At 38.8% G+C, this 26035-nt stretch overlaps 1 protein-coding gene and 1 long non-coding RNA gene across 2 annotated transcripts; both read left to right on the top strand.

Moving 5' to 3' along the window:
• The first annotated feature begins 1733 nt into the window (after positions 1–1733).
• On the top strand, positions 1734–7596 carry LOC109206752. The gene is made up of 2 exons (XR_002064898.1): positions 1734–2346; positions 7087–7596. It is a non-coding gene; the product is annotated as an uncharacterized LOC109206752 (long non-coding RNA).
• Positions 7597–9969: 2373 nt separating this feature from the next.
• LOC109206747 lies at positions 9970–10902 on the top strand. Its single transcript, XM_019369605.1, has 2 exons — positions 9970–10207; positions 10271–10902. Exons 1-2 carry the CDS (start codon positions 9970–9972, stop codon positions 10900–10902), a joined length of 870 nt encoding a protein of 289 aa, XP_019225150.1.
• Positions 10903–26035: the final 15133 nt, after the last annotated feature.

The following is a 26035-nucleotide window of genomic DNA, read 5'->3' as shown; positions in this document are numbered from 1 at the left end:
TAACTAGGGATTTTAACGCATTTTACACCCCTTTTGTGCTTATGCTTTGATTATAAATTCATACAAAATAGTCCCAAAAGGCTCATAAGGTGTGCTTGATTGCAGGTTTGATCAACAAAGTGAGAAGATGTCAAAGATCGGCTCAAGAGTGAAACCTGCACAAGTACCAAAGACAAGACAAAACTCAGGAGAAACAAGCCTAGTGCGGCCGCACTACACTTTGTGCGGTCCGCACTAGGGAGATTCAGAGAGTTAGATTTTCAGGCATCAAGGCAGTGCGGCCGCAGAAGGTTTTGTGCGTTCCGCACTGAGGCACCGCGGCCGCACGACCATTCTGTGCGGTCCGCAGAACCAAAGTTCAGGGAGATGCCAAATTCAGAAGATGAAGCCTGTGCGGTCCGCAGTCCATTCTGCGCGGACCGCATTAAAGTCCTCCGCGGACGCAGTCCATTCTGTGCGGTCCGCGGAGCCTGGGTTCAGAGAGTCGAAATTTCATGTTCAAGAGCTTAGTGCGGCCGCACACCATTTTGTGCGGTCCACACTGACCCCGCAGGGGCAATTTGTCCAATTTTTCCAGCTTAGTATAAATTGACTCTTTTCCCATTTTTAGGGTATCTGACGTTGTAATACAGTAGCTGCGCTCGTGAGAAGACTTTTCTTAGCCAATTTGGGCACTCTTACTTAGTTTTAATCGCTGAATCTTTGTATTTACCTTAGTAATTAATTAATATGTCTTTCTCTTCATCTATTTCTCTGATTTGCTCTTCAAGCATGAGTAGCTAGACCCATTAGCTAGGGTTGTGACTCAACCCTAGTGTGGGTAATTGATGGGTGTTGTGATTTAAGGTTAGATTGACTATGACTGTTTGTTATTTGGGTCAATTTTATGGTTTAATTTATGAATTAGTGGTTGCAAACACTGGTTTGTGCTAAGTTGACTTGGGCTCTTCTTGAGAAAGAGAACCTAAGTCTCCAAAATTGGCTCAACAAGGAATTGGGATGGACTCAAGAGATTTAATAGTCCCAATTAAAGGGTTAAACCTCGAGAGAGTAATACCCGACTTGAACCCTAGTTGCTTGGACAAATATTCATACCCAATTGGTCTTGAGAAAGTCAATTGGACAAAATCACTCTTTCTACCGAGAGGTGTAGAGTGGGTAGTATCGAGAAACGGTTATAACATATTCCCCAATCATGTCAGTCGTGCCTTGGATGCAAGTACCCGTCAATTGGTCACCTAGGTGAAAGTCACTACCCTGTAGACATGTGATTTTTGACCCTCCCCAAGATTTTTCCTATTTTAGCATGTAAATATTTAATGTAGGCCTAATATAGCTATTTCAACTATTTTTGACTTCTTTACTTTATTTTATTACCAGAAATGAAAATTATAAAAAATATTTTAGTTTATGTATTTGTCATAAATTTGAAAAAATGCAAAAAATAGTACCCTATTTTTATCTTTATACAATTTCGAAAATACAAAAATAGTTTCATGTTTATTTTAATTAATTAGGATTAGTTTTGACATGGTGTAGTATTTCTATCTTATTTTAAAAGGCATTGTGTAGTCTAGGGACCCTTCTAGACTCTTCTTTAGGACAAAAAATAAATAAAAAGACCCTAAGGACTTAACACAAAAAGCCTAGGGACTAATTGGCAAAATACACAAAATATAACCCTAATCCCTACCCCTCTATAATAGTGTCTACACCTAAAATAAACCGAGACCATATACAACAAAGAACGCCTGCGAGCTATACAGAGAGCATCGCCGCAATACACAAAAAAGAACCCCCTTCCAGTCGATCTTGAGCTTCAGCCGCTGAACTCCAAAGAGAACCTCCACCCCTGAACTTCTCCTGCTTCCATTTTCAAAACAACAGACCTACACCCCTCTTGAGATCGGCCGCTTCTCTGAAATAATTGAAGAAAAGAACAGAAAATTAAGGACCCCCGAGCTAGGCTTCTTCTTCACTGATAACACACACACAATATAGGGGGCGAATAGGAAAATTGCTCACATCTATTCTAGCTTCTTCTTTGAATTCGCTTTCATCTGATGAAATATGGTTGAGTCGCCTAGTGGTAGTCAATTTCGCCGACGCTGCTGCTTTGCTTCTGGTTCAAGAGATCGAGCTCATTTTTTCAGATTTACCGGGTGAATTTAAGAGCTCTGTAGTCTTTGCCTCGGCCATAAACCACATCCATTTCAGTTTCAAATCTGTTCAATCCGTCGAGGTCACTGCCATGCCGGCACTTCGCCGGAGTTTCTCCATTTCCAGTCCAGCTTGAGTTCCGCCGAGGTTCGATTTGAGATCGTTGTTCTTTGTTTCCGGTTCAAGGTCTGAGCTCCGATTCTTTCACTTACATGTTCTGTTTTTGTTTATTTGCGATGCTCTGTTTATGAAGTCCTTGCTATTGTTAATTGCTATCTCCCTTTAATTTCATATACATGGTTTTGATGACATGAATTTGGAGTTACACGTTGTGAATTCTGTCGGTTGGGTTTCTTTTTCTGAGATTTGGCTTCACTTTTGCCTGGATGCAGAATGTTGGGTTTAGCTTCATTTTGTTGCTTGTTGTGGTTTCATCAACAAACTGTTGATTCACTTAGCTTCATTTTGTTGTTTGATTTCTCTTATAAGTTTACTTGCAATGGTCATGCCGTGCATTTTGTTTTTTAAGGAAAATAGTAATTGCATAGGGATATTGGTTGATTCTTTTGGTTTCACACAGTGTATACTTCACTTTAAGCTTCAAATTCTGAAGATTAATCACGACATGAGCAGGTGAATCGTAATGAGTTTTAGTCATGTAAAGGGAGGCTATGAGTTTGAATGTGTGATTGCCTTGATGCCATTTGCCACATCACAAATCTTAAGTTGTGCATTGTTTGCTGTTTACGTTGGATGGCAGATTTAGTTTGTAGTGTATTTGAATTTTAATTTTTTCATACAATTCTTGATGTTAAGAGGTAACGGGAAATCCCTTTAAGCTTTTCTTATTAATTAACCTCCTTTATAATTAGAATTGAGGTGCGCCGTGCCAAACAAAAATTATAAATGCATGTCCCTTACTTAAAATAATATTAAAATTCATAGAATTCGAGGCGTGCTATTTGGCAAATTTTCATGGCCCCCGTAAAGTTAACAACGCGTAGTTGCTTTTAGGCGCGTTATTTTAATAATGTACCTTCCTACACTCGGGTGCGCATTTATGTGACCCAAATCCAAATCTCAACGTTAGATAAAATGTGTTATGGACTGCGGGTGCATTTATGTGACGTGGTTCGAAACATATTTTAAATGACGTTGCAATCCTCCTTTAATTAAATAAATAAAAGCGGTTAAAAAGTCAAAATGCACATAGGTTTGAACATGTACTAAAATCAGATAATTAAGCCGAATATAACAGTTGAGCGACCGTGCTAGAACCACGAAACTCGGGAATGCCTAACACCTTCTCTCGGGTTAACAGAATTCCTTACCCAGATTTTTGGTCGCGGACTGTAATACAGAGTCAACCCTTTCCTCGATTCGGGATTTAAACTGGTGACTTGGGACACCATAAATCTCTCAAGTGGCGACTCTGAATCTTCTTAATATAAATAATCCCGTTTCGATTGTCACTTTAAGTTGGAAAAAACTCCATTTATTATACCCTTCACGGGGTGTAGTAAGAAAAATGAGGTGTGACATACCCTAGTGCCTTTTAGACCATTAGATACAACTTGTAGCAATTTACTCTTAGTTTAATTTAGTTGCAATTATAATTTGTAGTTTGATCATAGTAGAATATAAAGAAAAACCAAAAAATGAATAGAAGACCAATTAAGAGCACATACGCAATCCTAAACTAGATAGATACTCCATTCCAATCCTAGCTCTCTGTGGATTCGATCCCGACCCAAAATCGGGTAAAAGCTATTGCGACCCTCTCTTGCTACTTATTAGTAGTGCGGAGTTGGCAGCAATCAATGTCGGGCATACGAAACCTCTTTTGGATCGGCTTTGGTGCAGCGCTCGGGGGAAAAGGCTTTTGGATAAATTTTTTGGAGTCCGGTCCTTTCAATATCGGGGGTGCCCCGGGATCTGATCGACCCTAGAGTTGTACGTTTCCACTTTCTTGTCATTAGCCTCAATCATTTTCTCACCCAACTCCGCTCATTTTGTCAACTCTTCGAGCATCTTCATCACCTAGGGATTTACCTCGGGCTCAGTTGCACCCCGGTCTCTCGATTATTTGCTCATCTCTTCGAGTGCTTTCCCGACATTGTTCGGGCTCGACCCTGTTGGGGGTATGGTTTTGACTCTGCAGCTGTGTTATTGACGCTTGTTGAGCCTGCAACATTTTGAAGATTAACCGCAGGCTTACCCCATCACCTTCGCCTTCCGGTGCTTCCCGAGCTATTGGTCGGGGTCCCCCGCGAACACTATTTTCGGAATCGGTTGGCAAAATCACGTTGATGGCCACCTGCGAGTTAGCATCGAACGAATCGGCAACTGGGACACCATTGGGATTAGCAAAGGGCACCTCGTTACTGGGCATAAAATTATTATTTTTGTTGTGATGGCCAGACTCAGCATCAATTCAAGTGAGCAGACTAAGAGTTTGACATTTTTGGGCTGACCTAAAATTAAAACTTTAAACAACAAGTGTAAAATAGAGTGTGTTATGGACATTCGTATCAAATTACCACTATTATCCTTAGCCCCACGGTCGGTGTCAAATTGTTTATTCCAAAATTGGGTAACAATTAAATTTATATGTGGTTTTAAGGATATACGGTTTAATCAAAACGAACAATTAGGAATATCAAATAAACGAGTTAGAAATGAAAGAAAATGTTCAAACCAGTTGCAATATTATGGCTAAGCTGACTTGTAATGACCCGATCGGTCATTTTGTGCAATTTTGCCCCATTACCCAATTTTCATGCTTCACACTTACGTGTTATTGCTTTTATGACTTGCGGGGTTTATTGTTTTCGTTCCGGGAAGCTTTCAGGTTAATTTGGACCCTTGATTCTTGCCTTAAAAGTTTAATTTTAAAATGTTGATCAAACTTTGACTTTTGTGAAAACGACCCTGGAACTATGCTTTTATGACTCCGATAGCTTCGTATCGTGATATAGGACTTGGGCGTGTGCCCGAAATTGATTTTTAAAGTCCGTAGGTTGATTTGTGTTAATTTTGCCGAAATATAGCAATTTTAAGTTGAAAAGTTTGACCGTAGGTTGACTTTTAGCTATCGAGCTCGGAATTTGATTTTGGTACTTGGAATAGGTCTGTTATGGTATTTAGAACTTTCCTGCAAAATTTGGTGTCATTTTGAGTTGATTTGACAACGCTTAGTTTTAATGTTAGAAGTTCTTGAAAATTTCTTTGAAATTTTTGCGTTTTAGAGCTTAATTCGTAGTTTTAGATGTTATTTCTAAGTTTTGATCGCGCGAGCAAGTTCGTATGATATTTTTAGACTTGTCTGGATTTCAATTTGGAGCTCCGAGGGCTCGGTTGTGTTTCGAACGCTTAGCGGAGCTTTTGGTTCACATCTGCGAAGGTAGGCCAAGTCTGCTGGGTTCGCATTTGCGAACCCAGTATTCACATTTGCAAAAAGTTCCTGGGAATGAGCTAGTTCGCATTTGCGATCGACCTGGTCGCAATTGCGAAAGTCCAGGGTTCGCAATTGCGAACTTTTCACTGCAATTGCGATGACAGCAGAGATGAGAGGGTCTTCGCAATTGCGAGAGATTCTTCGCAATTACGGGGTTCGCAATTACGGACCCCAGGTCTCATTTGCGACATCTGTGATTGATCAAATAGCTGAGGGGTGGGATTTTTGAGTTCATTCTCTCATTTTTGAACTCTAGACTCGGTAGGAGATGATTTGGAGAGGGAATTTTCACCTAAAAACCTTGGGTAAGTGATTCGAATCTATTTCTAATCAAATTACATCAACATATCTTAGATTTTAACATCAAAATCATGTGTATCAAAATAGAAATTTGTGACACTTTGCTAAGTTTTGAAAAAATAAGAAATTGAGTTTTGAGAGTCGAATTGGACTCGGATTTTGAAACTAATCATATATATGAACTCGTGGGGTCATGGGTAGACGAAATCTACTATTGGACCCAAGTTTTGACCGGGCGAGCCCCAGGTTGACTTTTGTTGACTTTTTGGGAAAAATGTAAAGATCTTAACTTTATCTATTGCAATTGAATTCCCTAGAATTGTTTGATATTGTTGAGCCAAATTTGGTCAGATTTGAGTCGTGTGGAGGCGGATGGTAAAAAAGTTATTTCTGAGTTTTGGATTGGTCTATTTGAGGTAAGTGTCTTACCTAACTTCATGTGGGGGAACTACCCCTTAGGACTGGTATTGTTTGATTCAATTGTGTTATGTGAAATACGTGTACGCAAGGTGACGAGTGGGTACTCGGGTTGTACGTAGTATTTGACCGGTTTAGGCTACTTAGACTATTTTCATGCTTTAATTGAAATGCCTTATTATGTTTTAAATTCTCGTAGTCAAATTATCCTTAATTGTGTTAGAATATCCTTAAATGCCTTAGTTGACTTGTTTACTATTTGTTCTACATCCTACTTGCTAAATTGCTCCGATGTTTTTTAGTTGAACTTGTTGTCTCTTCTATTGTTACATGCTATCTCTTCACTGTTAATTATCATTGTTGGAGTAATTGTTCATGTTATCCCTTTACTTGTTGATTTCCATTATTTGAGACTCATTGTTGAATATTATCTCTTTTATTGTGAAGTTAGTCTTATCTAATATTGTGGTTATACATTATTTCTCTCATTGTTGAGATATTTGATGTTGAAGTTGTGGAAGTCGTTAATACATTGAGGCGATGTTGGTTATTGTAAAAACATCTATCTTATTAAGAATTTTCCATCCATTGTTATTGTTAATATTCTCGTATACGTTATGTTGGAGCCTGATGTTTAGTTTAAAGTATATATATATATTTATGTGTATATCGCCTCATATTTTACTTTTATTTCGTGGATTTAGGATGTGAAATGTGTTGATTTATATTAATTTGAAATGTTTTATGTCTAGGAATGATCCAGGAGCAAACGGGGGTGAAATGTGCGAAATTTGAGCCAAAACGGTCGAAAACAGGAAAATTGGAATTTGCAGCGCCCCAGGCAGCGCCTAGCCCTACCTGTGGTGCCAGAAATAGAAACTCCAAATCGGCAGCGCCATGGAGGGTGCCTGGCGCTAGGTAGGGCGCCGTTGGCGTGAAACTTGTCCAAATTCACCCGGGACACGGTTATTTCGGCCCTAGACCTACCCAATACGTATAAAAGCAAGACTAAACTTATTGGTGAGGGGGTGACGCCACTTTTGAGGGAAAATACAGACAAGAAACATTCGGAAGCAGAGAGATCTCAGTTTTCTTCATCTTTTTCTAGTATTTTCAATTATTCAACACTTATGAAATTGTTTGCTATTACCATGAGTGGCTAAAAACCCATTGTTCTGGGATTGTGATTTAGCCATGAATATTGTTGTTTAACGTTGACTTGACCATGATTATAATTCACTATTATATGATTGTTTCTTCAATTCTGTGATTAATTGCTTAATTGTCTGGCCAGCAGTTAGGTTCTATTTACTAACTATGCTATGCTTGGGAAAGTCGTGTTTAGATTAGAGAAGAATTGAAGAGAGCACGATCTTAACTCTTAGGGGGGGCGGATTTGTGGTTAGGATAGGAATATACCTAGTCATCGTGCTTAATTAAATATTGTAATCTTAATGCGTTCTTAATAGATTGATTTTATAGGAATATAGGCGTTAATATATTTAGAATAGCCGAGTACTACTTCGGGAGAAGGCTATGAGAGCAATTATCGATTAATTAGCAACCATGAGTGAATTGTATGAGAGGGAGAGTTAACTAGAACACAATCGGATTGGTGAATCGATCACAACCCTGGAATATTTGTCTCTATTGAATACATAACAATCATTTTATTGCTTGATAATTTAGTTATTAATTAGAATTATAGTTTAGTATAACCACATTCTTGAACTTGATTTTGGCTTGACTGAATAACAATCTTGGTGATTTTAGTGGGTAATTGATACAAGTCTCTGTGGGTTCGACACTTATCATTTTATTACTTGTACGACCACGTATACTTGCGTGTGCGCTTGGGAGCAACAAGTTTTTGGCACCGTTGCCGGGGACTTGAATATTGAATATTTTCTAGTTTTTGCTTTAATTGTTTATTTCGTCAAGTCTAACGTTACTTGATTGTTGCCCTGATCTCAAGAACTTTGATTGAATGCATAGGGTCAGAACCCAGGACCGACTTCAAGGCTTTGACCCTGAACCTGAGAGAACATTTCACAGAAGGTTGAGGGAAGCAAGGGATACAAATAATATTCAGGCACTTGTTCAATTTCCTGTGAACATTAGAGGAGCAACACATGGTTGTTCAGGAGGTAGCGATGCCCAGCATTGCTAATGTCACCTCCAGCATTGTGAACCCCAAAATCACTGGGCACTTTGAGCTGAAACAAAGCATGATCCAGCTACTTCATGCGAATAGGCAGTTTATGGGTCTTCCACACGAGGATCTACAATAGCATATCCTGAACTTCCTGGAGATTAGTGATACTTATATCACTAACGGGGTCACTCCAGACTACGTGAGGCTCACACTTTTCCTATTCTCTCTGTTGGGCAAATTAAAGCGATGGTTAGAACCAGCTAATTCTATTACATCATGGAATGATTTGGCAAGGAAATTTCTAGCAAGGTTCTTTCCTTCAGGCAAAACTGCAAAGATCAGAAGTGAGATAGTCTCCTTCAAACAGAAAGCAAGGGAGTCTCTATACTCGGCTTGGGAGAGGTTCAAAGGGCTAATCAGAGACTGTCCTCATCACAATCAGACAAGAGAAGTATTAGCTCACACTTTCATAGAAAGTCTACATCCTGAAACAAATATTATGGTAGATGTTGCAGCTGGAGGTCAAGTGTTAGAGAAAAGCTTTGACAAGATATATGCATTATTGAACAAATTCTCCAAAAGCAATCCGGATTGGCAAGGAGAAATGGGCAGACACACAGTGCAAAAATCTGCAGGGGTTCTTGAGTTAGATGTCATCTCGGCATTATCAACACAGATTTCTACACTGAGGAACCAAGTCAATCAGATAACCATAGTTATAAAAACAAGAAACAAGCTCAACCAATGCAATACGTTCAAGTGTTTTGTGAAGTATGTTGAGAGGGTCACACGAGCGACTTATGCCTAATTAATCTAGAGTCTGTCTGCTTTGTGGGTAATGCAAATAGGGGTGAGACAAACCAATATGGGAACACTTACAATCCCAACTAGAGGAACCACCCAAACTTCTCTTAGGGTGGAAATCAAGGTGCTCAAAACCATTACTGACCACAAGCACCTCAACAGCAATATAGACCACCTCAGGCTGAACAACAAGCAAGTCCAACAAGTCACCTTGAGGAAATGATGAAAAAATTGATGGTTGATCAGCAGGCCCAAGCCACAGCAATGAGAAATTTGGAGCGCCAAGTGGAACAGCTTGCCAGTGCTCAAAACACTAGACCAGTTGGAGCTCTTCCAGTTGACACTGAAGCTAATCCTATGGCATCCCTTAATGTCGTGTCATTGAGGAATGGGAGACAATTAGAAGAAGTTCAATCGAAAAAGAGAAAACAGGTGATTTTTAATGAAAGGCCATCCCCTATAGAATCAACATCAAAAAAATCTAAGGATTCAGAGAAGCCAGCTGAAGAGGCAGTGGCTGAGCAACCCCCACCATTGGTTGCAAGGCCACCACCTCCGTTCCCTCAATGATTGCAAAAAGTGAAGGATAACGCCGCATATAATAAGTTTCTTGATATTTTGAAGCAAGTGCAAATTAATATTCCATTGGTAGACATTTTACAAGAAGTGCCCAAATATGCAAAGTACATCAAGGATAGTGGCAAATAAAAGGAAGGTGACCGAGTTTGAAACTGTGGCACTCACTAAGGAGTGTAGTTCTAGAATTCAAAGCAAGTTACCTCAGAAATTGAAGGATCCAGGTAGTTTCACTATCCAAATCTCTATTGGTAAACATGCGGTTGGGCAAGCTTTATGTGATCTTGGAGCGAGCATCAATTTGATGTTGCTATCTGTGTTCAGAAAGTTGGAGTTGGGTGAGCCACGCCCAACAACGGTAATTTTATAGTTGGCCGATTGCTCCCTTGCTCATCCTGAAGGAGTGATTGAAGATGTGTTAGTTCAAGTGGGTACTTTCATATTCCCTGCTGATTTCATTATCTTGGACTACGAGCCTGATCAGGAAGTCCCATTTATTTTGGGGCGTCCATTCTTAGCCACGAGCCGAGCTATTATCGATGTTTCCAAAGGAAAGATGACGATGAGAGTGGGTGATCGAGTGAAGGTATTCAATGTTTATAAAGCACTTAGGTTGCCAGCCCACTATGAAGAGCTATCTATGATTTCTGTGGTGGAAAGTAATGCTACATCATTAGTGCCTTATATGAGCCCTATAGATCCTCTTGAACGAGCTTTGATTGGGGATGAAGAAGATAGTGAAGATGAAATGATGGGAGAAATTGAGCAAGTACTTGATACGTCCTGCAATTATGTCCATGGATTTGGAAAATTTGAGGAGTTGGACAGGCCTGTCACTTTGACCCCTCCTAAGCCATCGCATCTGCGTTATGCTTATTTGGGGAACTCTGAGACATTACCCGTGATTATCTCCTCCAGCTTGACTAACACTCAAGAAGAAAAATTACTCAGAGTACTCTGCGATCGTAAAAAGGCAATTTGGTGGACTATTGCTGACATCAAGGGAATCCAGTCCATCATTTTGCATGCATAAAATCTTCTTAGAAGATGGACACCGCCCAAGTGTTGAGCAGCAAAGGAGGTTAAATCCCATTATGAAAGAGGTCGTGAAGAAGGAAGTAATCAAGTTGCTCGATGCAGGTATCATCTTTCCTATTTCTGATAGCAACGGGGTAAGCCCAGTTCAATGTGTGCCCAAAAAGGGGGGATGACTGTGATTGAGAATAAGAAATAAGCTAATTCCTACTCGCACTGTGACGGGGTGGAGATTCTGCATTGATTATAGAAGGCTCAACAAAGCAACCCGCAAGGACCACTTTCCACTTCCATTTATTGACCAAATGATGGAATTAGCCGGGCATGAATACTATTACTTCCTTGATAGTTATTCGGGATACAATCAGATTGTCATATGCACAGAGGACCAGGAGAAGACCACTTTTACTTGCCCTTATGGCACTTTTGCCTTCAAGCGAATGCAGTTTGGTCTTTGTAATGCACCAGCCACTTTCCAGAGATGCATGATGGCTATTTTCACCGATACGGTGGAAAATTTTGTGGAAGTGTTTATGGATGATTTTTTAGTCTCTGGGTCTTCTTATGATGATTGTTTAAGCAAGGTGTTGGCCCGTTGTGAAGAAACAAATCTGGTACTGAATTGGGAAACGTGCCATTTTATGGTGCAGGAAGGCATCGTGTTGGGTCACAGAGTGTCTAAGAGCGGCATTGAAGTTGACAAGGCGAAAGTGGAGGCGGTTGAAAGATTACCTCTACCTATTTCTGTGAAGGGTGTCCGAAGTTTCTTGGGACACGCGGGATTCTATCGGCGCTTTATTAAAGATTTTTCTAAAATTGCTACTCCTTTGTGCAGGTTGCTTGAAAAAGATGTAACTTTCAATTTTGATGACGCCTGCCTCAAGGCATTTGAAGAACTCAAAAAGAAGTTGGTGCCTGCTCCTATTATTGTGGCACTAGATTGGTCCTTACCATTTGAACTTATGTGTGATGCGAGCGATCATGCTATTGGGGCATTGCTAAGCCAGAGGAAAGAAAAGGTGTTTTATTCCATCTACTGTGCGAGTAAGACTCTTGATGATGCACAGCTGAACTACACCACCACTGAAAAGGAGTTGTTAGCTGTTGTGTGAGCCTTTGAAAAATTTTGGGCATTCTTGGTGGGAACGAAAGTCATAGTCCATACCGATCATGCAGCAATTAGGTATCTATTTACAAAAAAAGAATCTAAGGCTAGATTGATGCGCTGTGTTTTGTTGCTGCAGGAATTCGATGTAGAAATACGAGATCGAAAGGGGACAGAGAACCAAGTAGCTGATCATCTATCAAGGCTGGAAAATCACGACCACGTGGAGGAGGGCGGCCAAATTAAAGAAGTATTTCCTGATGAGCAACTTTTTGCTATCACCCAAGACCCTCCCCCATGGTACGCAGACTATGTGAATTATCTTGTAAGTGGGGTATTTCCTCTTGAAATTGAGTCTGAAGATAGAAAGAGGTTTCTACATGATGTGAACTTCTACTATTGGGATGAGCCATATTTGTACAAGCAATGTGCTGATCAGTTGATGAGGAGATGCATTTTAGAAAAGGAGGTAGAATTAGTGTTGTATGATTGCCATGCATCACCTTATGGAGGCCATCATGGAGGAGATAGAACAACTGCAAAGGTATTGCAATCCGGTTTCTTTTGGCCAACTTTATTCAAGGATGCCCATGCATTTGTTAAGAAGGGTGACCAATGTCAGAGAACAGGAACAATCACAAGGAGGCATGAGATGCCTTTGAATAACATCCTAGAAGTTGAGATTTTTTATGTGTGGGGGATAGATTTTATGGGACCATTCCCGTCGTCTAGAGGAAAAAAATACATTTTGCTAGCAGTTGACTACGTGTCAAAATGGGTAGAGGCAATTGCATTACCAACAAATGATGCCATGGTGGTAGCTGCGTTTGTGAAAAAGAACATATTTTCGAGGTTTGGGACTCCACGTGCCTTAATTAGTGATGAGGGGACTCATTTTTGCAATCGGTTGTTGAATAATTTTCTAGCTAAATATGGAGTCCGCCATAGAGTTGCTACAGCATATCATCCTCAAACAAGTGGGCAAGCTGAGGTGTCGAACAGAGAAATAAAGCAAATCTTAGAGAAGACGGTGAGTGTGAATAGGAAGGATTGGGCTGCAAAGTTAGATGATTCCTTATGGGCATATAGAACCGCATAAAACGCCAATTGGGGCGTCACCATACAAGTTAGTTTATGGGAAGGCATGTCATTTGCCTGTTGAACTTGAACACAAAGCATATTGGGCCATTAAGAAGCTGAACATGGACCTTGAAGCCACGGGCGAGAAAAGACTTTTGCAGTTGAATGAGTTAGATGAGTTCAAGTTTCACTTTTATGAAAATGCTAAGCTTTACAAAGAAAAGACAAAAAGATGGCATGACAAGCACATCAAACCATGTCACTTTGAGCTAGGCCAACAGGTATTGTTATTCAATTCGAGACTAAGGCTATTCCCTGGGAAGCTAAAATCGAGATGGTCAGGCCCGTTTGAGGTGGTGAGAGTCACTCCTTATGGCGCAATTGAGTTGCGAGCTTTACACGGGGAAAGAAAATTTTTGGTGAATGGACATAGAGTCAAGTACCATTGGGGAGGAATAATTAATCGTGAGAAGACCAAGGTTGTACTCGCTGATGAGTAAGCGAGACTCTACGTCGTGCCGCGACGTTAAATCAGGCGCTTGTTGGGAGGCAACCCAATTTTTATTGCTTTCCTGGTTTAACTTCTTACCTTTTTTTTAGTTAGAGTAGATAGAGTTTGCATTTTCTTTGTAGGTATAGAAATTATAGATATAATGGTGTAGGACGTGTAAATTGAGTATATAAAAGGCTCGGGGGATCGGGATGTCACAAAAAAAACAAAAAAAAGTAAAATTCCTCGAAAATAGCGCCCAGGCCAGCGCCCAACGCTACCTGGGGGTGCTAAAAACAGTGTTCACAAATCGCCCAGCGCCAGCATAGCGTTGAGCGCTGGGCTGGGGGTTTCTAGTTATAATTTTTTTTTTATTTTAGTTTATTTTCGTTTTTAGTTATTCGATAACCCATACCCATTTAACCCTACCCATATACCCATTTACACGAACATCCTAACCCATCCTACTGCCCATATCCATCCCCAACCTAACTTAACCCATAACCCAAATTCCAAAATCAAAACAAAAAAAAAACACAAAGGCTGCTCTCTCTCTTTCTCAACGCTGCTTCTGGCGATTCCCCTTTCTTCTTCCTCACAAATTTTCTCAAGTTTTTTCTCTTGCTCTCCTTCTCAAGTCTACAGGTATGTTCTTCTTCTCTTTCTTTTTTTTGTTTTCATTGGTAGATAACAATGCACATCCCATCCCCCAAGTGCCCTAATCCCCAAGTTTTTCCCCATATGTAGTTCTTAAGAAATTTTTATGGTGGGTGGTCCACCTTGGTCGAAATTTGTGTGGTTATTGTATATACGGAGTAGTAAACTAGAATTTCCTCTACTTCATTGAAATTTGGGAGGGCCACAATGTCCACCATTGTTAAACTAGAATGCACACACTTTATATGTTCCGAAAAAGTCTGAGTAACCGAGTATATGTGTGTATGAATGTGGGCTAAGTGTGGGGTGTATGGGGAGGACCTTACATGCTAAGGAGCTTGGTTTTGATGCAAACATGTTCCTACATCATCTATCTTATATAATGTATGTTGTAGAATTTAGCTAATTTAGTGTAGTGTAATAGTTGTCGGAAGGTGAATAACATATGCCTTTTGCTTACCTTAAGGTGAATTCACTAGCCATAATCAATCACTTGTGTGTGTGGCATTGATTAGTGCCCTTTTAGCTATTGTATGGCATGGGGAAGTCTTGAGTACCCATAGCTTTGGAGTGCCACACTTGTACATGTTAGAACAAAGTTGTGTAGTATTGTACATTGTGCCTTCGGTTTTAAGTGTGGGGTCACTTCATGACTTGCGCGACAAACCTTAGGCATATTTCTTGATGAGTTCTCACATACGTGCTTATTTGTGTTGTAGGATATTACGGCTCGTGATAGTTCTAGCAAAGGCAAGGGCATTGGAAAGTCCTCCACCACTTCCCCTGCGCCCAAAAAGCAAAAGCAAGGAGAAGGATCCTCGCCGCAAGCTAAAGGCAAACAGGTTGCCGAGGGATCACAGCAGGTGCCATTGAGACCGAGACCTCGCTTGGATTGGTCAATGATGCAGCTATTGCATGGCACCGGGACTTCGTGCCATATGGACGGTATATCTCTGAGATAGGAATTAATACCAAGGCTTTAGAAAGAAACTTCCCAGAGGTACTTGGCCGGCTCCGCGCACTAAATATGAACAAGTTCCTGGAATGCCCCAGGCATGCAAATCTGAGCATGGTTCGGGAACTTTATGCTAACTGGGATGCTGGATAGGGCACTGCACGTGTACGGGGGACGAATGTGCCAATGGATAGAGAGTCTTTGTGTGCACATTTGGGGGTTGAGAATGTTGACCCGAGGAGACTCCAAAGATTTGTTAGAAGCCCAAAATATTTGTTGATACGTCACACTCTTTGTGGCGTGTATTCCAATGCTAAGTGGACCAGGAAGCAAGGTAACATTCACCTTTCTATGGTTCGCTCCGATTTCAACAAGACTGCCAAAGTGTGGCAAAATTTTGTGCAAGCCAGACTCATGCCAGTGGAGCACAGCCGTGATTGCACTCGAGCTAAAGTGTGTGTCATCTTCTTTTTGATGACTGGCAGACCCATTAATATGGGTGATATTATGCTCGGTGAGATGGCCCGCACGAGATTTGGGCGACAGATTAAGAGGTTCTTCTTCGGCAACTTACTCACACAGTATATGCTATTCCGAGGAGTGCCGGAGTACCCCGGATATGATGAGGAGGTGGAGGCTCCGTCAGGGCTTTTGGACATCGCATCTCTGTTGGAGATGTCGTCAAAACTCACTCTAGCCGCACGGATTGAACGAGACGAGAACTTCAATAGGTACCTCTATAACTCGTTGAACTTACTCATAAGCAGGGCTGGTATTTCAGACGAGGAGCGTATGCATTTACGCAATGACTTGTCGAGCACGTCCAAGGAGATGTTGGGGATTGCACCTCGCAGCCCCGTTCACTCGTCGGAGGATGCCAACTCTGTCAAGGGATCAGACACGGAGGACGAGGCTGGTGATGATGTTACGGGGCCCATGGCATTGGTGCCTCTAGGATCGGATGATTATGTGCCTAGAGCTGCTGATAGAGGGCACGCTGAGGAGGAGAACCCCGACTGACAGGGAGTTTTCTTTTCACCCTACTCTGTTTTACATTTTTATATGCATCGAGGGCTATGCATAGATTAAGTGTGGGGTGGGAGGAATACTACCTGTGATGTAGTTGTATATCTTGTATCAATTTGTTTTAATTTGTTTCTTTTATTAGTTTTAGTATGTTTCTTTTATTAGTTTTATTTAGTCTAGTTTTAGTTTTTTTTATTTAGTCTAGTTTTAGTTTAGTTGCTTTAAAGAAAAAATGTAAAAATACTAAAAAAAGGGAAAAAAAAATTAGAAAAAGCTCGGACTTTTCCCGACGATGGATCTTTTGGACAATTTTCTTGAGAGATAAAGTCCGACTAAAAATACCAAAAAGATTTTTTTTAGAATAGTTAGGTAGTATCCCTTGGTTTTTCTTTGGGCGCCGGTTCTTTTCCAAGGGTGTAGCTCGAACCGAGTACTTTATTTTTTTATTAGAAGTAGTTTAGGAAGAAACTGAGTTGCTCTGAGATACTCATTGACATGGTTGATGTTGGCACATTAGGCTATGACATACATTCTATCTTTTCGTGTATTTCGTTTAAATTGTGACGTCTAAGAGAAGTAAATAGCCTATTTTGTGACGCTTTCTCTTAGTTGTTTGACGTGTATGCCAGATAGTGCTTCATTGCTTAATTCTTCTCAATTATGTGTGCTTGCTTGACTTGAGAGTTGAACAAAACTGTTGTGAGTGAGTCATGTGCAATGTGTGTGAGAGGATTTGTGAACTTTTGTGCTATCCTGTGTAGTCTAGAACTTGCCCCGTGTGTTAATCGAAGAGAAATTGTAAGTTGTGCTAATCTAGGAGATGACATAGGCATTTTCTTTCTTGGTCATGGATGTGCTTGTCACATAAAAATAAAATTCTCCGTTGCTAGCCCCTTTGAGCCTATAGACCTTTTCTTTGGAACCCACATTACAAGCCATACCCCTATTTTGTTCTTAATTGAGATTGTTGAACCTTTACCTCCTAAGGCACTTAGTCGCTAAAAGAAGTAAGGTGAGAGATTAGGGAGTATCTTTTGAGTGGATCCATGGAAGGGTCCGTTGGTGCACTAAAAGTTGAAATCAAAAGTCACTAGCCGATGAACTTTAATGTATGGAGTGTGTGAAAAAGAAAAAAAAGGGGGAAAGAAAGAAAAATTGCAAGAAAAGAAACAAATTGATAGTGAAAGTATGTAGAAAAAAACACACCTCCAATTCTTAATAATTTGTGCTAGTGGGAGTATAGAAGTGCTTAATGAAAGTGAGGGCTATGTTGCATATGGTTTGTGGCAAGTGATTTGGTTGAGAAGAATATGTGCTTGAATTGTGAATGTAGTGTATTAAAGTGCTTAGGAGAGTTAGTCACTATTTCTAAATGTATCATACCCGTCCCTTAGCCTACATTACAACCTTAAAGTCCTAATTGATCCTAGATTTGGCTAGCTTAAATTAGTAGAGATATACACTATGGGCAAGCTTATGGTACGACCACGGGATGCATATGAATTCTTTGTGAGAGTGAGCGAATTTTGTTCAATTGTGTGATGTCCTTAATCTAAATTCAAAAGCATATTTGAATGTGTGGAGTAATCTATATTCACTCATTTATTTGTTGGTGAGGGCACATGATCTTATGAATGATTGGTAATGTTGTAAACTTTCTTGTTGGGCGAGTACGTGAGTTGAGGGTGCTTAGTGGTTACAAGTCGGCTTTTGAGGTTGGGTGGTGACAATTAGGTTGTTGGAATTGATTGAATTGAAATGTTATACTTAGGCGTGCTTAAACGGGAAGAATGTGAAATTTTGTATGTTCATGCTTGGTGCCGGTATTGATCATACTCAAGGGTAGAGTGTATGATTAAAAGTTAAATTGCTCTTCTATATTTGAGATTTGTACGTAGTTGGGGGTTTATTTGATAGTCCCATTGCTCGAGGACGAGCAAGAGTCTAAGTGTGGGGTGTTGATGTTTAGTTTAAAGTATATATATTTGTGTGTATATCGCCTCATATTTTACTTATGTTTCGTGGATTTAGGATGTGAAATGTATTGATTTATATTAATTTGAGATGTTTCTATGTGTAGGAATGATCCGGAAGCAATCGGAGGCGAAATGTGCGAAATTTGAGCCAAAACGGACAAAAACAGGAAAATTAGAATTTCCAGCGTCACAGGCAGCGCCTAGCCCTACCTGTGGCGTCAAAAATAGAAACTCCAAATTGGCAGCACCATGGAGGGTGCCTGGCACTAGGCAGGGCGCCGTTGGTGTGAAACTTGTCCAAATTCGTCCGGGACACGGTTATTTCGGTCCTACACCTACCCAACACGTATAAAAGCAAGACTAAACTTATTGGTGAGGGGTGACGCCACTTTTGAGGGAAAATACACATGAGAAATATTCAGAAGCGGAGAGATCTCAGTTTTCTTCATCTTTTTCTAGTATTTTCAATTATTCAACACTTATGAAATTGTTTGCTATTATCATGAGTGGCTAAAAACCCATTGTTCTGGGGTTGTGATTTAGCCATGAATATTGTTGTTTAACGTTGACTTAACCTTGATTATAATTCACTACTATATGGTTGTTTCTTCAATTCTATGATTAATTACTTAATTGTGTGGCTAGCAGTTAGGTTCTATTTACTATCTATGCTATGCTTGGGAAAGTCATGTTTAGATTAGAGAAGATTGAAGAGTGCACGATCTTAACTCTTAGGGGGGTGAATTTGTGGTAAGGATAGGAATATACCTAGTCACTGTACTTAATTAAATATCATAATCTTAATGCATGCTTAATAGATTGATTTCATAGGAATATAGGCGTTAATCTATTTTTTTGAATAGGCGAGTAGTACTTTGGGAGAAGGCTATGAGAGCAATTATCGATTAATTAGCAACCATGAGTGAATTGTATGAGAGGAGAGTTAACTAGAACACAATCGGATTGGTGAATCGATCACAACCCTGGAATATTTGTCTCAATTGAATACATAACAATCATTTTATTGCTTGACAATTTAGTTAGTAATTAGAATTATAGTTTAGTATAATCACATTCTTGAACTTGATTTTGGCTTGACTGAATAACAATCTTGGTGATTTTAGTGGCTAGTTGATACAAGTCTCCGTGGGTTCGACACTGGACTTATCATTTTATTACTTGTACGACCACGTATACTTGCGTGTGCGTTTGGGAGTAACAAAGTCATGGGCTATTGTTGTGAAAACGTTGATATTGTTGTTGTTGGCAAGTTGTGATATATGGATACTTGTGGTGTGGATTGTTATTGTGATATGATATTGACACGAATGCGGCGGTATAAGGCCTGGGTTGATGTGCATGCGGCGGTATAAGGTGGGACTTATGTGCGTGATTGCTTGTATGGGAACTACATGAAGCCACGCAACGTCATAAGATGGACTAATGTGCGTGTAGCTATTTTGGGAAAAAAAGCTGTTTTCAATACCTATTTTCAAATGTAAGGCGCACGCGGTGGTATAAGAAAAGAGTGTGATTGAAATTGAGAAATGTGAATACGAGGCGGTACCTCGATTGTGATTCTTAATTATACGAGGTGGTACCTCGGTTTGATTTCATTATACACGAGGCGCTGCCTCGTTGTGTTTCTTGCTGTTGGTTTCATGTTGCAAAGTGTTGCGGAAGGAATATTTCTTGCTGCTTCATTATTATTATTCTAGCAGTTGTAGTCTCTACATGATCATTGTAGCACTTTAGTTGCTTCTTTTATGTTATATTTATTGTTAACTTTCGGTACTAGTTCTTGCTATTATCTTGTTCCGTTTCAGTTATTCTTCACTTTTCGCTATATATCCGTATTACATTTTTATACTATCTATTTCATATCCTAGTAGGTGTTTTGACCTGCCTTCGTCACTACTATACTGAGGTTAGGTTTGATACTTATTGGGTACCGTTGTGGTGTACTCATACTATGGTTCTGCACATCTTTTTGTGCAGATCCAGGTACGTCCGCTCGTGCCGGTAGATAGAGATTTTCTGCTAGTTGCTTTTATAGGAGACTTCAAGGTATGCATGCTCAGCGTCCGTAGGCCTTGGAGTCATCTTTCCTTATTTTCATTACTATTGTATTCCATTTCGTACAGTGATGTAGACGTACTCTAGTTGCATTCTATAGAGCTTATGCCTCAGTTCCACCAGGTTTTCGGGTGTGTACTGTGAGATTTATTTTTGGAAGCATTTTATCTATTATTCAGTTGTTTTCAGTGACTTGTTAATTTTTATCCGTTCACTTATTATCATTTGTTAGGCTTACCTAGTCGTAGAGACTATGTGCCATCACGACCGCCTTCGGAAGGAAATTGGGGTCGTGACAAGTTGGTTTCAGAGCTCTAGGTTCATAGGTGCTACGAGTCATAAGTAGGTTTAGTAGAGTCTTGCGGATCGGTACGGAGGCGTCTGTACTCTGTTCGAGAGATTACGAAACTGTTAGGAAAACTTCACCTCTTTGATCCCTTATCGTGCGAATTGGTTGATTTCAAAAAATAAATCTTTGACTTTCTAGTCTCTCAGAGATAGTGAGGACACGCACCGCAGGATCCGACGATCAGACACCCGCGCCCCTTGCTAGAGCCGCGAGAGGCCGATGACGGGCACGTGGTGCAGCCAGAGCACCTGTCTGAGCTGCAACAGAGGAGCCGCCAGTAGCTCCAGTCGGGGGACAGACACCCGAGGTGCCTATTGTCGCCCCAGCACTTCAGGAGACCCTCACACAGGTCCTGAGCATGTTCAGCACCTTAGCTCAGGCGAGGTTGATCTCACTTGCACCAGCCACATCTCAGGCTGGGGGGTGGGGGGAGCACAGACTCCCGCGGTCCGCACCCCAGAGCAGCGGGTCCAGGTTGATCAGGTCCCATAGGTTATACCGGTACAACCTATTGCTCCGGTTCAGCCCGTGGTTAGGGCAGCAGCATCTGAGGAGGAGGAGCTTAGGCTCGAGAGGTTCAAGAAGTACCACCCTCCTACTTGCAGTAGTTTGGCTTCAGAGGATGCACATGTTTTTTTTTTTAGGAGTGTCATCGTATTCTCCCCACTATGGGCATTGTGGAGACGAGTGGATTAGAGTTTAAGTTGCGGGTTGTGCAAACTTCATATTTATTTTTAAAAATTATTTATAATATATAAATTATTTATTTAAAACTCAATAAGTTAAAAGTGTTAGGATCTCGAAATCTATAATCATGGCTCCGGTGATACTTGCTGAAGTAAGAAAAATAAAGAATATTTCCCTATATTCCTAGGGGTTCTCCTAAGTTATATAGAATATTGCACAATATAACTTTTTTATATTTAAAGAAAAAAAGCAAAAGAATTTGCCACAAAAGCTGAAAATATCAACCTCGACTTACTAGTTGCTATTATCTATCATATATCTCTATCCATTTTTGTCATGTGCCAGCATCATGAGTTCCCACTATAATATAACTCTTGCCATCTACGAGTTGCACAACTTGATTAATTTCAAATGAATATTTGAAGGCATTGTGAAATAAAAAATTATTTTCTCAGAAACCTTTTTTTTTGGGTGAAGTTAGTCAAAGTATTGATCATGTCGTAGAATTTGAGGTGAAGACTTGTTTGAAGAGTTTAAAATATTGCACTCAATCCCTCGGTTTTATTTTATGTGATAGCTATTTAATTGAACATGAAGTTTTAAAAAGAAAAAAACAGTGTTGAAATTTATGATACTAAAATATGTCATAAGATTTGTGTGGCTATAGGAACTTGTCATTTATTAAAGATAAAACAAAAATTTAAGTTAAATTATGTCTAAATTAGAAAAGGATCATTCTTTTTTTTTTTAACAGATTAAAAAGGCAATAAAATCATATAAACTAAAATGGAAGGAATAGTGCATTTCAGCTTCACAAGAATTGAGATCACTACAAAGATACACGTGTACATTGCAAAAATAAAAATTAGCCTTTTTTCACGAAAAAAAAACCCTCATGAAACAAGAGTTGTTCAAAAACAGTCCGTTTGGACATAAGAATTTTTTCACTTTTTTTTAAATTAATGCTTGGCCATTAAATTTTTAATTTTTACTTGAAGATGAATTTTCGAAATTTTGAAAAACTTTAAAAAGCTGTTTTTCAAAATTCACTCAAATCACTCAGAAAACTTCAAAAATAACTTAAAGTTATAATCATGTACAAACTCAACTCTAATTTTCAAATATCATTTTTACTTGAAAATTATTTTTACTTTTTTTTTTTTTTTTGTTGAAATTTTACCATTCTTATGTCCAAACGCCCTCTTAGTTTTTGCAAATTTTCAAACGAAGGCCCCCTAAGAGAGGGAGGCTAAATTGTCTAGTTTCTTTTAAAACTAAAATAGTGAAATATCAGTATCTAAATCACTAGAGGGGGTGGATCAGAAACATCATAATCAAAAAGAAGAAAAATGGTACAACTTGTAGCAAATTATTTACTTTAACTTTCCTTTTTGCGTGAAAGAAGCTACAAGTTGTAATTATGTGACATAGGTGATGATGAGAACATATTTCTTTCTCATATAATAAAGTTATTATAATAATAAAAGTGATAGTAGTATATCCACTACCATTACGACCAAAACAAAATATACATGCAACATACTATATTATACTGTAAATATTTTTTGAATAACCTGATTGTGTTAAAAAAAAATTGTATCATTGGTGTATATAGGTTAAAGTCATATAAATTTTCCAATCACTCCCTCAAGTAAAAAACTTAATTAAAAGAATAAGGAGATAAAAAAAATACACAACAAATAAAGATTGTTGCATGACTTGAAAGGCGCATTTCCTAAAAGAAAATAAACCCTTTGAATTTTAAAAGATGTATAACCAATATAAAGAAAGAAAATGAAGTACAACATGATCCAAGTTGCTCATGCCTTTTATAAAGTCTAAAGGGCAAAAATATCTACAAAAAGTGACATAAAGTGCAAATAATTGTCAATTTAGATAAATTACCTGAAGTAAGCAATGATGCCCATTTTGTTACCTTTTTCTAGTCCCCCAAATATCTTGTCTATCCTAATTTGGTGTAGTTTTATTTTTCTTCTCTTTTTCTTTTTGGGTATTATATTGTGATTGATGTTAAGGGCAATGATATCAAAAGGACAAACAGAAAGTGATATATTGGAAGAGAGAAGACAGTCTTTACAATAATTATAGAACAAAATACTGATTGTTTTTAGGTCAATTTTTGAAGCTAATTTTTTGATTCTAATGATTTGGAAACTAGTCTCTTTTTTTTTCTTTTCTTTTTGGGTCTTTAGGCCATTGAGGTGAAGAATCTAGTTTTTTTCTTGTCAAATCTGATAGTTTTTGAAGTAGTTATCGCTATCAATTATTTTTTATCCAGTATTATGAACAATTATCTGTATCCTATATTCCTATTAAGTAAGTTGATAAATGTAATAATTATTTTACACTATCTGTGTAGATAAGTTAACATTTTTTTGCTGTAGTAAGATTCTTATTTTTGTAAGAAATATTCCATTAGTCCTAGTCAAGTTGTTTGTAGAGTATTAACATTTGCATTTTCTTTTTTCGAGAATACATGCTTATTTTAGTTCGTTTAAGATTTTGCTCTACCGTCAAAATACTCAAGTGATCTTAACCAAACACAAACAAAGTGGATGTTTTCACTTTTAATTAAATTTTGTTTTTTTTTTCCCTTCCTATCACGTGAAGTTTCCTATAAAAAATATTTACACAATCAGGTTACTGTTAAAAATAATTAACCTTTTAAAAATATATTGACTAACGATCTAACTAATGATATCTACTATAACAACTTAAACTATTTTCATAGCGTTAAAGTTTGTCTTTTGTTAGTACTATACTTGATACAACTTTGTTGAAGAGAAAATAGAAAATGGAAATAATGGGGGTCTCCTTTTTTAAAAAAAAAATTATTTAAAGCCTATGACCTTTATTTGGTTCCCTTGTCCAAGACTGACACGATAGGCTTGTAATCCAACTTTTTAATTTAATGAGTACCACTAACTTTGGGACACTTATGATTGCAGAATTGAATTGGAAAAAAGAAGTAACTTTGAGCAAATTGCAGGAAATACTTTAATGGTGTAGATAAGGTTTCTAATGGAATTGACACTCTAACTGGGTAATGGACCCTCCCACTAATCATATTGCTACCATATTTAGTTCTTTAGTCAAGTGATAATAATCATACTTAGTTTATATTTAATTTATTCTTAGTATATAGTAATCTCATTTCTCCACATATCTAGGTGAAATTTTCATCGGGGGTCTCCTTTTTTGTATCAGTTGTTTAGCAAATGGCTTTTTTTTAAATTGAAATTTGATGGGTATTTTAGACCACGACCTAAAGATTCTTTTTCAGCAAACAAAAAATCTTATAAGAAAACGTCAAAAACGGTCTAAAATTTTGTGAATTATTGAAAACGTTAGATTATAATTTTATATTTTATACGCAAATTGGAAATTATATATAAATATTAGATTCGAGTCTAACGTTGTCCAGAAAATATAATTTCCTAAGGTAGCTATTTATGCATCTTTTTAAAATTTGGACATAATCTAAATAGTGGTCAAGAAAGAAATTCAAAAAGAGCCAGATTTGCAAGTGGTATTCAAAAACAGTCACAGTTTCAAAAGTAATCAAAATTTAGCCACTTTCGTGTAAAGATAAATCTGAACGAAAATATTGTTCAAAATCCGAAAAATACTCCAGCATAATATACTGGAGTTCCAGCATAAGTATACTGAAACTCCTGTATATTATAATGGAGTTACAACATAAGTATACTGGAACTCCAGAATAATATACTGGAGTTCCAGTATAATATACCGGTCTAGCATAATATGCTGGAAGTTCATGAGGTGCTCCAATCTCCAGTATATTATGCTGGAAATGTGATGACCCAAAGGGTCATCTTATGATGACCCAAAGGGCCTTAAAAACCTCATTTTATCTCTCCTCGATTTGTGTACGCAGTCCGGGCATGTATCCGGAAAGCCCTTATGTGAAAAATTTATGAAATGATGATTTTTGGCCTAAAAAGTTGAATTTTATTGACTTCGATCAACGTTTTGGGTAAACGAATCCAGACCCGTGTTTCGACAGTCCCGGAGGGTCCGTGGTAAAATATGGGACCTTGGCGTATGCCCGGAGTCGTATTCCGAGGTCCCTAACCCGAGAAGTAAATTTTTGAAGGAAATTGATAAGACTAAAACTGTAATAATTTAAAAGATTTGATCTTGTTGGTATCGGGCCCATATTTTGGTTCCGGTGCACGGTACAGGTCCGTTTTGATATTTAAACCTTATCTGCAAAATTTGGTAAAAAACGGAATTGATTTGACGTGATTCGGACCTTTGGTTGAGAAAATAGAAGTTTTGAAACTAGCTTGAAAATTTCATGCAATTTGATGCTAAATTAGTAGTTCTATGTGTTATTTTGGCGATTTGATCGCATGAGCAAGCTCGTATTATGTTTTAAGACTTGTTTGCAAGCTGGGTTTGGAGCCCCTAGGCCTCGGGTGAGATTCACATAGGCTACGGAGTGTTTTGGAACTTAGGAAAAATTTGCTGGTATTGCTGAATTTGTCGCAGGCCTCCGTTCTCGTATTTGCGAGGTCAGGCATCGCAATTGCGAACCCAGCAGGTTCCGCATTTGTGAGGCTTCCATCGTAATTGCGATTAAAAGCTGGGCCAGGCAGTCTTCGCATTTGCGATGTTAAGTGGGGAGGGGCAGTGATCGCAAATACGATCATTTTGTCGCATTTGCGGAGGTTCCTGTTCGCAAT

The sequence above is a fragment of the Nicotiana attenuata genome, unplaced genomic scaffold (assembly GCF_001879085.1).
Source record: "Nicotiana attenuata strain UT unplaced genomic scaffold, NIATTr2, whole genome shotgun sequence".
NCBI classification, from domain to species: Eukaryota; Viridiplantae; Streptophyta; class Magnoliopsida; order Solanales; family Solanaceae; genus Nicotiana; species Nicotiana attenuata.
Note: the sequence above shows the minus strand (reverse complement) of the source record. Positions and strands in the feature narration are given on the sequence as shown.

What these genes read in the sequence shown, in the direction of transcription:
- LOC109206747 (XM_019369605.1), top strand. Translation starts at nt 9,970, where the DNA reads ATGCAAAGTACATCAAGGATAGTGGCAAATAAAAGGAAGGTGACCGAG. An exon ending in GTTCAGAAAGTTGGAGTTGG is followed by an intron (nt 10,208 to 10,270) that starts GTGAGCCACGCC and finishes CTCATCCTGAAG; the next exon opens with GAGTGATTGAAGATGTGTTA.